The 12,830-nt window shown below is 41.2% G+C and overlaps 1 protein-coding gene and 1 pseudogene across 1 annotated transcript; one reads left to right on the forward strand and one right to left on the reverse strand.

Annotated features, from left to right (window-relative positions):
- Positions 1-201: 201 nt before the first annotated feature.
- Positions 202-12,608, reverse strand: LOC131447830 (uncharacterized; annotated as a pseudogene).
- Positions 2,086-9,620, forward strand: LOC131447603 (extracellular calcium-sensing receptor-like). Its single transcript, XM_058619488.1, has 3 exons — positions 2,086-2,427; positions 2,509-2,784; positions 8,617-9,620. The coding sequence occupies exons 1-3, from the start codon at positions 2,254-2,256 to the stop codon at positions 8,731-8,733; spliced, it is 567 nt and encodes a 188-aa protein (XP_058475471.1). The 5' UTR covers positions 2,086-2,253; the 3' UTR covers positions 8,734-9,620.
- Positions 12,609-12,830: the final 222 nt, after the last annotated feature.

Consider the following 12,830-nt stretch of genomic DNA (forward strand, 5'->3'; position numbering starts at 1 on the left):
GAGGATACAGAGAGAGAGAGAGGAAAGGAAGGAAAGACACAAACTAGGGAGAGAAAGAGACAAGGTTAATGACATATAAAAAGTCATATTCATACCCTGAGTATGACAGAGTGTATGTGCGTGCACCACAGGAAAATCCCCCAGCAGTCTAGTTCTATAGCAGCATAACTAAGAGATGGTCCAGGTTTCCCTGAACCAGCTCTAACTATAAGCTTTATCAAAAAGGAAAGTTTTAAGTCCAACTTTAAATACAGAGAGAGTGTCCGCCTCCCAAACTGTCATTGGAAGCTGGTTCCACAGGAGAGGAGGAGCCTGGTAACTGAAGGCTCTGCCTCCCATTCTGCTCTTACAGACTCTGGGAAGTAAACCTGTATTTTGGGACCTAAGTGGTCTCTTAGGGTGATAAGGTAAGACTAGGTCTTTCAGGTATGAAGGGGCCTTACCATTAAGTGCTTTGTACGTGAGGAGGAGGATTTTAAATTGAATTCTAAACTGTACGGGGAGCCAGTGTAGAGAAGCTAACACTGGAGTTATATGGTCTCTCCTTCTAGTTCCTGTCAGAACTCGTGCTGCAGCATTTTGAATTAATTGAAGGATTCGGAGGGGGTGGAGTGGCTCAGTGGTTAAGACCGGTACCCTGTGTGCAAAAGACATCATGGTCACAAGTTCGACTGTCATTGTTTAATGTGAGGAAATTAGATAACAATAATAACAATAATAATAATAATATTATTAATAATAATAATAATAATAATAATACATCAAATTTATATAGCGCTTTTCTAGACACTCAAAACTAAACAAAACAAAGGACAGGACTGAAATAAAACAATGGGAAATAGAGAGTTAGGTGTAAGCAGTTTTGAACAGGTGGGTTTTGAGTAATGATTTAAATGTCTGTAGTGAGTCTGAGTTCCTGATGGGTTGTGGGAGTGAGTTCCAGAGAGTGGGGGCGGCTGCAGCAAAGGCCCCCAGGGTTCGGCGCTTTGTCCTGAGGGGAGAGAAGAACGGGAGGGTGGAATTTGGATTGCTGAATAAATAGAGCTGTAGGTCATCCATGCACTGGGGCACACCTGTAGTGACGGGGAAAAGCTGGGATCTGAATGATTTTAGCTGAATGAGTGCAGCCTGTGAGATATGAGTGAAACCAGTGGAGAGGGGTGTGAGTGATGCCAATGGAAGATAATCTATTGAGGGGGATGGGTTAAGAAATTGTGTCAAAGGCCACACTCACGTCAAGGAGGATGAGAATGGTGAATAATCCAGAATCAGTTGCCATGAGGAGGTTGTTTGATTTTTGTGAGAGCAGTTTCGGTACTATGGTGGGGGTGGAAACCAGACTGGAATTGTTCATCAAGGCTTTGAAATGAAGGGGAGGAGAGACAGAAGGCAGGATTTGACTGAGGAGGGGGTCGAGTTGTGGAGGGCTTGGCTTTACGGATGAGTTCTGAGATTTCAGCAGCAGCGGGGAGGTGGAAACTGGAGAAAGGCTGACTGTGTGGGAGAAATTCAGAGGGGGAGCGGGTTGAATGATTTGAACTTAAGTGCTGGTGGATTTTATGAATTTTCTCATTGAAAAACTGCATTAGGGAGTTACAGGTGTCAGTTGAGTGGTGGGGGGTAGGGAGTCTGGTGATTGAAGAAGTTTATTTGTAGTTCACAAGTAGTAGTTCACAATAGCTTCTGACATCAACCTTCAACAAAGTCCACAGCTCAGTTAAACAGGTGACTTAACACTTGTTGAACTATTTTTGTCATTTGACAGTTAAGTGTTCATTCTTCTTACTGCATATTACCAAGTGTGGCACAGCAGTAGAGGGAAGAGGATAAATCCCGTTCAGGAATAAATTCCTTAAGCCCAGTGCTATCATGGACGCAGTGTCAGGGAATACTCACAGAGGGGGGCGGGAGGGAGCAGAAGAGGAGGAAACAAAACACTCAGCTTGCCAACCAACACTGTCTTCTCACCAAGAATTGCCAGTCATTCAGTTGGTAGTGTCCCGATAATTCTCTCAAAATCAATTCCGTTTGTAGCTATACCGTTAGCTAAAAAGGAAGCCTTTCTTTAAGTAACAACATAGACACTTTATCTGCCGCTGCAGCGCACTGCCAAGCTCGTCCTGATTCTCCGCTTTGACAGACCCGCCCCCTCACACACATCACATCATGTCCTCCCAATGGTCCAAAATCCAGTCAGTCTTGTGAGCTCATCACACACAGGTGGTGAGACAGAATGTGACAGGCCTGCAGTGGATGGCCAGTGAAGCCTGGACAACAGCTGCTGTGCTCCAGACTCCTCACCTCATGCTGTACCTGGGTGGAACACTGGGCATCTCGATTCGTCGAGGAGAAATACCAGGATTCAGCTATTTCCTGTTACAAATACGTCCTGACCTACATCACAACAACAGTTATGGGAATAGTGTGGTGAGAGTTGTATGTGACATCCCTCTGATTTGTTGTTTGTGTGAATACTATTTAAGAATTAATTAACGATTTATCTTCCAGGTGAATCAGTTTTGGGAACATACATTTCAGTGTAGATTTTCACCACCTCCAGCAGATTGGGTGGAAGCTGGAGGAGAATTATGCACTGGACAGGAAGTTTTAGAGAAGGTGGAGACTGAGTTCCTGGATGTTTCAGACCTCAGGCCAGAGTATAATGTGTATAAGGCTGTGTACGCTCTGGCGTATGCTCTTGATGAAATGCTGCAATGTGAGCCAGGGAAAGGACCTTTCAGCAACAACACCTGTGCTCATTTACAAAGACTGGAGCCATGGCAGGTGAGATATCAGTTTACACTCAATCTCACTTACTCACTCGTATATGGTTTGTGATACCCCTATACATTTTGGTGACAGTGGATTGAAATTGCAGGTCAAAGAGTAAGTTAATAATGGTAATATGATGTGACCTACAAGGTGTAAAGACGTAATATCTTTATTCTTGCAATTTTTAAGAATTAAGAGTTTTTAATTGTAGGTACAGCAATACTTACTAAACACAAGTTAAATAATACAGTTAAAGGAAGTAATTTCCATCTAGGGCTTGATAATATGGCCTTAAACACACATCACAATATTTTAGGCCATAGGGCATCATTCAATACATTTTGGAATAATTTTTAATTCATCCACTTTAAGCATAAATCAGCACCAGTTTGTTGATATAAATCTAATGGAGGTGAACTCTAGCACTCAAACAATTACAGACTGTGTCTCACAGCTGCCATTAAGACTCTCTTTCACAATTTGACTTGGGTGGAACAAAGTAATGGTCCCTGATGCAAAAACTGCATCTAGGGGCTAAGAACCTGAATTGTTTAACATAATGTTATGTTACCAGGCTATGGAAGTCACAATAAAACTAGTTAAAATGATGTAAAAGAAATCTGTAAATGTTTACTGTGCTTCTCATTCACAGCAGAGTGTGTCAGAGCAGTGCGGCTGCACTTGCGTCAATTCATGTCTTAATATACAGTGCTTAACAAATGTATTCAACCACCACCCAATGTAAGGTTTTTTCCACAGCTGCCCTAAATTAACAGCATTGTTATCATTTGTTATGTTTCTGTAATGGTTAATACACCAGTATGTAGAAGCTCTTTAACTAAAATTATAATTTTAATGCTAAAATATAACTATAATGTAACTTATACAGGCAGCAGCAGAGATTGTTGATAAAAAAAAACTTCAAACATCAACTTTAATTGTAGCACAATAATAATAATACTACTGTTGATTATAGTTATTTAGTTTTAGTGGTTGAATTTTACAATTTATTCATTTCTTAGAATTCACTTTGTTATTTGCCAAATTAATAGCAATAACATTTTTAGTTTCAAACAAGTTTTTGAAAGATTTCTAAATTTTTTGTTTCTCATTTTTATGAGGTGGTCTTATACCTTTCGTTTAGCAATGTATATGACAACCTTTATTTGCTTGTTTCTGTGATTTAAAATGATTAGAATGTTTACTGTTTTCATGCACACTCTCTGAGTTCATCATATAGTAGCTCTCTCGACTGCTGTGCATGTTGACAAAACTGTGAAACAATTGAGCAATCATTTTTTCTTTCTTGTTTTCCCTCTATATATCTAACTCCAATAATCAAAGCTTGTGTATTACTTGGACTTGGTAAACTTCACAACAACATTTGGCGATGAGGTATCATTTGATGAGAATGGTAATGCTTTTCCAATTTATGACATCATAAACTGGATGTGGCTCCCTGGTGGAAGAACTAAAGTTCAGACAGTGGGTGAGGTTAAAGGTGAAGAACTCACACTGGATGAAAACAAAATCTTCTGGAACTTTGAATCCAAACAGGTTACTTTTTTAGACTATGATTTCTTCCGATTACTCATTATAGATTAGACTCACAGATATGGATTTTTTCTCCACACAGCCTCAGTCAGTGTGCAGTGAGAGTTGTCCTCCAGGTACCCGCATGGCCAGAAAAAAGGGGGAACCTGAGTGTTGTTTTGACTGTGTCCCTTGTTCTGAAGGAAAGATCAGCAATACAACTGGTGAGTGTGATGGTTTAAATATTTGTCCCACCCCTCTCAAGAGGTCACAACAAATTGTTGTTGTAGTTGTAAATAATATTTTTACAGAGCAGACCAGAGAGTGGATAGCAATGGCATGTTTTCTCTGAGTGGAATGGTTCATTTCAGTTCAGTTCAGTATGTATTTTATTGCGTTTCTATTAGGAATAGTACCAAGATAACTGGATCCAACCATTCCCTTCCCTTCCCTTGTCTTAGTTCCCTTCCCTTGGGGTACCAAAGTAATGGTAAGGTTTGGATGGAGCTAGACCCACAACAGTTAGTTGATTGGGCGACAGAAATGTGTTGACGTCTTGTTGAGACAGAGCCACAAACAGAGCAGAAAAAAGCAATCTGCTGAGGTCCACCATTGTTGTCTATTGTGTCATGTTCGATGTTGTTGGTTGTCCGTGCACGGGCTTAGCATGACGTTATGCTACGTATCTTGCGACACATCCATCTGGCACAGTGCACAGCCCGCCTGCTAAGCAAAGGTACTGTTCTCAGTCGAAATGCATGCATGGCTTTTCCATTCCAGTCCGTACTGTACTGTACCAAATCAAACTGTACCATCAAGTTCAAGTTCAAGTTCAAGTAGTTTTATTTGTCAAATGTACTATATGTACGACATACAGCACAGATGAAATGGCAGTCCTCTCAGACCCACGGTGCAAAACAGGCAGTTACATAAATAAACATAAGTAAACAATCAACAATAAACAATCAACAGACATGAAATAAACAATCAACAAGACGAGAATCTTCTAACATAAGATAAGTGAGGTAGTGCAGTTTAGTGCAAATAAGCAGGGGAAAGTGGAATGTGCAGTCCCTGAGTTCAGAGTGTGGGAATGGTGTTGGTGGTGGAGGAGGAGGAGGAGGAGGGGGGGGGGGGGGGGGGAGTGGGGGGAGTACAGTCCTGGTCTGTGGCAGGGGGCAGAGGGGGGGAGGATGAGTAGAGGTGGGAGTGATGGTAGAGCAGGGAGGGAGTTGAGTCTCCTGACAGCCTGGTGGAAGAAGCTGTTCTTTAGCCTGCTCGTTCTGGCCCGGAGACTGCACAGTCTCCTCCCCGATGGCAGCAGGCTGAAGAGGCTGTGAGACGGATGGGAGGGGGCTCCTCTTCACTTCTCTACAACCATGATTGTAACATGGTTAAAGAGAAGAGCTTCAGCAGGCCCAATATCTTCAGTACATTGGCCCAAGGTGAACTGATGTATATGCAGAAAGAAGCACTAATCAAACACATCTGTAGAATGAACTGACAGGAGACACTCACACATGATGACACTACAGTCATCACCGTGGGTCCTCAGAGAAGCCATAGAACACCAAAAGTTACGGCCTCCAAACAATTAAATAAATTAATTAGTGGCTCAAATTGGAGACCTCAACTTAAAAGGATACCAGAAAATAGGACGTTTTAACAGGTTTTATTAACCAACCTTTCCCACAATGAAATGAACATTCTTTAAGGAAACCATAACTGAAGTGTAATATAAATACTTTACCGAATAAATAAGTCATCTAACCAAAAGGGACCTGGAGATACCGGCCAAACTCAGCAAAATGGAGGGGGGACCAGGCCACCCCCTATAGAGATGTCGAAGCTGGCCCTCCTCCCTGCCTGACAAAACCAAATTATAAACTATGGACTGCCGGCCATCTCCAGGCCAAAATAAAATAACAACTAAATCAAAGATTACTGAGAGAAAAAGGTATTTAACAAATCATGATGTGGGACTAAGGTGTTGCTGGGTGTCTGTCTTGTGAGCAACTGAACTTGCTGGCTTATACAGCAGGCTGGTAATTGGGCGGTAGCGATTTTGGATCTGCTGCAGGTGTGTCAGCCTGAGTTTGCCAGCCGGATGACGAAGGAAAGATATGGGCGTTTAGGCACAGCACAGTGATTGAATGAATGAATGAGTGAGTGAGTGACTGATGTCATGGCCACACGCAACAGTGACATTGCAAAAGACAAACCACAACAAGGCTGTATTTGTATCTTAAATACAAACATACTTAAGATAAAAGGCACATTTCTACAACAGGAACTAGTACCAAGAACTTAAATGGAAAATATGTGCATTTCCACTACATGACCCAGGAGATAAATTAAAGTACTGATTATTTTGTAGTGCCCCAAATCAATCTCCACTACAACAAGGACAATCTCATATTAAAAATCCTGTAATGGTAGACCAGATTGGAACAACTTGTAGGTGTGCATTGTTCAGACATCAGCCTGCTCATTTTCCTTATCTGCTCTGGTCTGTCACTATGGTGGAAACACAGAAAGCAGTGGTCTGCAAGAAGCATTTTGTTTCTTAAAAAAGGTTCCTGCAAGAGAAGGCATTTACTACAGCATGAACACACTGCTTCTGTAATGAGTCAGGGAAGGGACCCAAATTCAGTACACGGAGGCAGGCAGACAGTTGGTAATGACGTTTATTTATGATATGACAGAGAAGGATCATGACAGCTTCATTGGTGGACTAGTCCACACATATGTCATGCAGAATGAAATCTGCCTGCATTGGATACATTTACTGAATAACTGAATGCAAAATTGGAGGCTAAAGATCCATACATCTATGATTAAGTGTTCAAAAGTTTAGCTTCTGGCTGAATAGTGCATGCATCAGGCGAACTGGCTATACAAAGCTCTTGTATGCTTCCTTGCACAAAGCTGCGTACTCACAATATGCCTGCAGTGCACGTCACAAACCCTATGAATACTGGTGGTAAACATACAGTGGAAAAATAGCCCATGCTGATTAAACTAGATTACTGTTGGGATTAGGAGCGTGATTGGCTATGAATTTAGAATATTAATAATTAATTAATTATGGAATAATTAATTTCTTATAAAAAAGTTGAGTCAAACTCAAATCGGGGCACCACTCCTCTCAAACAGAGGAGAACAATCGGTTCTGAATGAACCATTAATTCATAACCTCCAAATATAGTCTCATAAATTAAGCTGGATAATGATTAATAATTAACTTAATAATTGATAAATCCCAATACTACATCAATAGAATACAAATTGAAGGATTAGAGTTCTAGAGGGAAGTGCTTGGCAATATACACACTTGTGCAATATTAATCAGACCAGACTGTATATTTTAGAAAACATTCATTAAAAAGACATCAATGATTGAAACAACAATATCGTAGTAGTGATGCTATGCTAGGCCCAGTTATGTTACCAAGTCCTTAAAAGATGCAAAAGTGTCCTTTTGAGGTGCTGTCTGTTGCTGTCTGGAATGGCAGATGTGTGACTGTGTTTCTGGTGTCTGTGGCTCAGGTTCCTCCTTACAAAGTTAGCTAGTTGGAGCTAATCTGGCTCTGGATCCTTGGTTGATCCTTAGGCAGGCTCTGGTGTCGCTGCCTCTGATGGGAGGATAGCAGGCTGCTGTGAGCGTGCCTGCTCGAAGATCAGCAGAGAGGATTCTCTTGCTGCTGGAACCTTGTTTAGCTCTGTGCTGAAGGGTCTTTGGTTGAAGAGCTGACGTCTGTGTCCTTCCTGCACCCAGAAGGGCAGGGGAGAGCAGAGGAGCATGTGTCCTCCGGTGAGATGGAGAAGAGGAAGAAGGAGGGGAGACCTGGCTTTTGTATTGCATGTTACATGGGGTCACATGTCACAAAGTGACCACTGAGGTGGGTTTCCCACTGATGTGTGGAAGATAAGGGATCTATATAGACTGAGTTTTATGACCCTCTTTGTCTTTGAGCAAAGGGCCATGTGTTCTCCATTCAAGATGCATGTGACTCCATCTTTAATGAGCTGATCCCCAACATTACACACAATAACAATTATCAAATGATTACATTTTTCATTTTATCTAATATACTCAGGATAAAGCGGTAGAGAAACTTGATGTGTCAAAAAGAGACCCTAAACATGTCTACAAACCTCACAAACTCCCCAGTTAGGTTAAGGCTGGCCAACATCCCCCCACTACTAGCAATGCCAAGGAGAACTACACGCACCCCCAGTTGGACTGCTGACCCCAAAAAGGTAAACAATATATAAACATGTATCTCATCACTTTCCCTCTTTTCTTAGACTCAATGGAGTGCACCAGTTGTCCAGAAGATTTCTGGTCCAGCCCCCAACGTGACCACTGTGTTCCGAAGAAAACAGATTTCCTCTCCTACCATGAGCCTTTGGGTATCTGCTTGACAACTATCTCACTGTTGGGCACATCTATCTGTGTTGTTGTTCTAGGCATCTTTATCCATTATCGCAGCACACCTCTAGTCCGTGCCAACAATTCAGAACTCAGTTTTCTTCTCTTGGTTTCACTAAAATTGTGTTTCTTGTGTTCATTACTCTTCATTGGACGACCCAGATCTTGGACTTGCCAACTAAGACATGCAGTATTTGGCATCAGCTTTGTGCTTTGTGTCTCATGTATCTTAGTGAAAACCATGGTGGTTCTGGCTGTGTTCAGGGCCTCCAAACCAGGAGGTGAGTCCAGTCTCAAGTGGTTTGGTGCTGTGCAGCAGAGAGGGACAGTTCTGGTTCTGACTTCTGTTCAAGCAGCAATCTGCACTGTCTGGCTTGTATCTGCTTCACCAATGCCTCATAAGAACACCCAGTATCACAGTGACAAGATAGTTTATGAATGTGTAGTTGGATCCACAGTTGGTTTTGCAGTTTTACTTGGTTATATTGGTTTACTGGCCGTAATGAGTTGTTTGTTAGCTTTTCTAGCAAGGAATCTTCCAGACAGTTTCAATGAGGCCAAACTCATCACTTTCAGTATGCTGATCTTCTGTGCAGTGTGGGTGGCCTTTGTCCCTGCTTACATCAGCTCACCAGGCAAATATGCAGATGCAGTGGAGGTATTTGCCATCCTGGCCTCCAGCTTTGGCCTCTTGGTGGCGCTGTTTGGACCCAAATGTTATATTATACTGTTAAGACCAGAGAGGAACACAAAGAAAGCCATCATGGGTCGAGACACAGAGTCATAAAAAAACTTAAAAAAACAACAACTTCCTGTAACAAAAGTAATCCATATTCAGGTACAGAAAATGTGTGGAGAAGGCTAAATGCACAGCATGAAATAGTTTATGCATTTCATAAGACATGTTGAGGTTTGAGTTCTGAGGCCTCTTGCAAGTTTTTCTATGAATCTCTAAATAAAGTAATTTTTCTCATTCATCCGTTATTTGTTGTCTGTTGCCGTGAGAGATATGCATCATGTTAAAGCTGAAACAGATATTTTATTTGCTTAAACATGTAAAATCATAGGACTCAATATGGTAACAATAACTAAATGTAGTAAATCTAATAATTTGTACTACTATGTATTTCCTGTACAACTGAACTGTCTACTCCAGTCAAGGACTAATGATAACACACCATAGTCAGTGTCTGGGGAATATACCTGGGTTGTTGACCAAAAATGTGGTCTATTTATATTATAGATTAATGAATAAATTGCCAACTGTACCGTGACTCAAACGGGGCACCATTATGTTGGGGGAACCAATGTGATTTGTAATGAAAACAGTCTCATGAATAAAGAAGATTACCAATCTGGATTATGATTAATAATTTATAATAAATCATAATACTATATCACTATCTTGAATTGAAGGATTGGAGCTCTATAGGAGAGAGAAAAACATTTAAAAGACATCAAAGATTGAAACAATATCTACTAAATTAAAGTATATACAGTGTGTTTGGGGACACACGGTGGTGTAGTGGTTAGCACTCTCGCCTTGCAGCGAGAGATGGTTCCCGTGTGTGCGTGGGTTCTCTCCGGGTTCTCCGGCTTCCTCCCACAGTCCAAAAACATGCAATGTGGGGATTAGGTAAATTGGACACTCTAAATTGACCATCGGAGTGAGTGTGAGTGTGAGAGTGAATGGTTGTTTGTCTCTATCTGTGTGTGGCCCTGCGATGGACTGGCGAACTGTCCAGGGTGTACCCCGCCTATCGCCCGATGTAGCTGAGATTGGCACAGCACCCCCCGCGACCCTCTGGTGGAGGATAAAGCGGTAGATGATGACTGACTGACTGACTGACAGTGTGTGTGTGTGTTTGTGTGTGTGAGAGAGAGAGCGAGAGAGTCTGTGTGTACAGACCAAATTGTCAAGTCAGGTAAAGGGTAGACTACAAGGGTAGACTAAAATCAAGGTGGCGGAAGAAGCTACGACAAGATCGTAAAGAATCAAAGATGGCTTCTTGATGGTTGCTTGATGGTTGTTATTTTAAGGCTACCTTTGTAGGATGAGGTGCCTGGTTAGAGGAGTAGAATGCATATCTAGAGCAAAGAAGAAAAGACATTCACTAAAATATTAACCTAAATCTATATATAACAACACTATGTATAAGCGAGTAAGCTCAATACAACTTTTCACACATGAGGATGACAAGTTCAATTCAATTCAATTCAATTCAATTCAGTTTTATTTGTATAGCGCCAAATCATAACATACATTATCTCAAGGCACTGTATATAGACAACATCAAGGAGAGCAGAGAACCCCAACAGTTCACACAATGAGCAAGCACTAGGCATCAGTGGAGAGAAAAAACTCCCTCTTAACAGGAAGAAATCTCTGACAGAACCAGGCCCAGAGATGTGCGGTCATCTGCCTCGACCGGTTGGGGTGAAGGAAAATGGGGGTCAGAGGAGAGGTGAGGGACAGAAAGGGGGGAGAGAAAGGACAAGAGGGAGATGAGGTAGAGACAGAAGAGAGAGAGAGACCAGGAGAAGATACACAACAACAAGTTACAAGTTTATACAGTAAATGATTACATGTTTATAGCAATACAATGTAATTTATAAAACAGCAACAGAGAGTGTTGATAAAAAATTATACTAATATCGACTTTTAATTATAGTACAATAATAATGATGATGATACGTATGATATGGAAAGCCTCGAAAACTGGATCTTGATCCTACAACCTGCAAGATAAGGGATACAGAGCGAGAGAGGAAAGGAAGGAAAGACACAAACTAGGGAGAGAAAAAGACAATATGACTTTTTATATGTCATTATAAGTCATATTCATACCCTGAGTGTGACAGAGTAAATGTGCGTGCACCACAGGAAAATCCCTCAGCAGTCTAGGTCTATAGCAGCAGAACTAAGAGATGGTCCAGGTTTCCCTGAACCACCTCAAACTATAAACTTTATCAAAAAGGAAAGTTTTAAGTCCAACTTTAAATACAGAGAGAGTGTCGGCCTCCCGAACTGTCATTGGAAGCTGGTTCCACAGGAGAGGAGGAGCCTGGTAACTGAAGGCTCTGCCTCCCATTCTGCTCTTACAGACTCTGGGAACCACAAGTAAACCTGTATTTTGGGACCTACATGGTCTGTTAGGGTGATATGGTAAGACTAGGTCTTTCAGGTATGAATTCAAAACTGTGGGTGGAGCCAGTGTAGAGAAGCTAACACTAGAGTTATATGGTCTCTCTTTCTAGTTCCTGTCAGAACTCGTGCTGCAGCATTTTGAATGAGTTACAGTAATCTAATCTAGATGTAACAAAAGCATGAACTAGTTTTTCAGTGTCCTGTAAGGACAGAATGTTTATAATTTGCATAATGTTCCGCAGGTGGAAGAAGGCTGTTCTGGAAATTAGTTTTATGTGTGAATCAAATGACATTTCCTGGTCAAAAATAACTCCATGGTTCCTCACAGTAGAACTGGAAGCCATGGTGATGTCATCTTAATTGACAATGTGGTGAGAAAGTTTTTTTCTGAGGTGTTTAGGGCCGAGTATAATGACCTCAGTTTTTTTCTGATTTTAAAAGTAGAAAGTTACAGGTCATCCAGGACTTAATGTCTCTGAGACATTTCTGGAGTTGAACAGCCTGATTTATTTCATCTGGCCTCATTGATAAATATAGCTGTGTGTCATCTGCATAACAATGAAAGTGTGTGTTGTGCTTTCTAATAATGTTCCCGAGATGAAGCAAATATAAGGTCAAAGGTATTGGCCCAAGCACCAAGCCTTGTGGAACTCCACAATTAACTTTTGTTGTGAGGCTGTTAATTTCGAGGCTACTGCTATCATACATATCATCAGTCATTATTATTGTGCTATAATTAAAAGTCTATATCAGTATAATTTTTATCAACACTCTCTGCTGCTGCTTATATAAATTACATTGTATTGCTATAAACATGTAATCATTTACTGTATAAACTTGTAACTTGTTGTGTATCTGCTCCTGGTCTCTCTCTCTCTCTTCATGTCTTCAATTACACTTTTTTCTTACCACCGTCCTGCATTTGGGTCCAGTCCTGTTCCT

The sequence above is a fragment of the Solea solea genome, chromosome 20 (genome assembly GCF_958295425.1).
Source record: "Solea solea chromosome 20, fSolSol10.1, whole genome shotgun sequence".
NCBI lineage: Eukaryota > Metazoa > Chordata > Actinopteri > Pleuronectiformes > Soleidae > Solea > Solea solea.

What these genes read in the sequence shown, in the direction of transcription:
- LOC131447603 (XM_058619488.1), top strand. Translation starts at nt 2,254, where the DNA reads ATGGCCAGTGAAGCCTGGACAACAGCTGCTGTGCTCCAGACTCCTCAC. An exon ending in ACAGTTATGGGAATAGTGTG is followed by an intron (nt 2,428 to 2,508) that starts GTGAGAGTTGTA and finishes TTTATCTTCCAG; the next exon opens with GTGAATCAGTTTTGGGAACA. An exon ending in AAAGACTGGAGCCATGGCAG is followed by an intron (nt 2,785 to 8,616) that starts GTGAGATATCAG and finishes CTCTTTTCTTAG; the next exon opens with ACTCAATGGAGTGCACCAGT.